At 48.6% G+C, this 1,386-nt stretch overlaps 1 protein-coding gene across 1 annotated transcript in view; it reads right to left on the reverse strand.

The window, feature by feature from the left end:
* Positions 1-1,386, reverse strand: part of RPTN (repetin) — a 34,133-nt gene that overhangs the window by 31,197 nt on the left and 1,550 nt on the right. Inside the window, exons 3-4 of the mRNA XM_008577296.1 lie at positions 1,099-1,372; positions 122-996 (exon numbers count right to left, since the gene is read on the reverse strand). Coding sequence (XP_008575518.1) covers positions 122-996; positions 1,099-1,372 — 1,149 coding nt within the window. The remainder of the gene's footprint in view (positions 1-121; positions 997-1,098; positions 1,373-1,386) is intronic.

Below are 1,386 nucleotides of genomic sequence, written 5' to 3' on the forward strand. Positions count from 1 at the left end.
GGTTCTGCTCGTAGTCATGGGTTTGTCTGTCTTGTCTCTTGTGGTTCTGCTCATCTTCATGGGTTTGTCTGTCCCTTGTTGGATGGCTTTGTTCCTCTTCATGGGTTTGTCTGTTCTGTGCCTCACATGGACTCTCCTGAACTTCATGGCTGTGTCTACCCCAGCTTCGACGACTCTGCTCTTCCTCTTCCTGGTATCTCTGCCCTCCGCCTTGGCTCTGCCTTGTCTGGGCCTGTCTGTGACCTTGCTCACTACTGCTTGATTGCCAGTCTCTCCCTTTGTGGCAGAGCTGGATTTGTGCTAGGAGTTTGTGTTGGTGGTTTTGGCTGTCCTCTTCAGGCTCCCGTACCTGGTGGTAGTTCTGCTGCTCTTCCCTAGACTGAGATCCCCATCCCTGGTTTCGATTCACTTCCTGTCCTGGAATCTGTTGATTTAGTCTCCATGACCTTCCTGATTGTTCAACATATGAGTCTTTTCTTGTTCCTTCAGTCCCTTGAAAGTACCTGTTTTGCCCTTGTGTTTCAGTTTCCCCAGTCTGTGACTGACCATAGCGATAACTCTGGTCTTGTCTGTCTATCTGACCATATTGAGAGCTCATACCTTGTCTGTCTGTCTGACCATGGTGATAACTCTGGTCTTGTCTGCCTGTCTGGCCATATTGAGAGCTGAGGTCTTGTCTATTTGTCTGACTACACTGAGAACCTAGGCCTTGTCTGTCTGTCTCACCATAATGATAACGCTGGCTCTGTCTGTCTGTCTGACTGTAGTGATAACTCTGGTCTTGTCTGTCTGTGTGACCATAGTGAGAATCCAATCCCTGACTGTCTGCCTGACCATAGCCTGATTCCTGACCCATCTTCCCAGACTGTCTATAATAAAAGCCTGACTCCTGTTGGTTTGTCTGGCTAGAGCGAGAGTCTTGTCTGAGTCTTCCAGATTGGCCACAGCTTGATCGTTGTTCAAGCCTTTCAGACTGACCATAATGAGAATCCTGAACTGGTTTCTCATACTGATTTAAAGCAAAGATATATCCTTGCTTTTCAGGCTGGCCACTGTTTGATTTATGACTCAGTCTTTGACCAGAGCTAGACTGTTGACCCTGTCTCTCAGATTGACCATGGTGGGAATCCTTTTCTTGTCTTTCAGACTGACCATAGCAGGAATCCTGACCCTGTCTTTCAGACTGACCATAGCAGGAATCCTGACCCTGTCTTTCAGACTGACCATAGCGGGAGTCCTGACCATGTCTCTCAGACTGACCATAGCGGGAGTCCTGACCGTGTCTCTCAGACTGACCATAGCGGGAGTCCTGACCCTGTCTCTCGGACTGACCATAGCGAGAGTCTCTATCTTGTCTCTCAGACTGATCATAGCGGAAATCCTGAT

The sequence above is a fragment of the Galeopterus variegatus genome, unplaced genomic scaffold (assembly GCF_000696425.1).
Source record: "Galeopterus variegatus unplaced genomic scaffold, G_variegatus-3.0.2 Scaffold1480, whole genome shotgun sequence".
Lineage (NCBI taxonomy): Eukaryota > Metazoa > Chordata > Mammalia > Dermoptera > Cynocephalidae > Galeopterus > Galeopterus variegatus.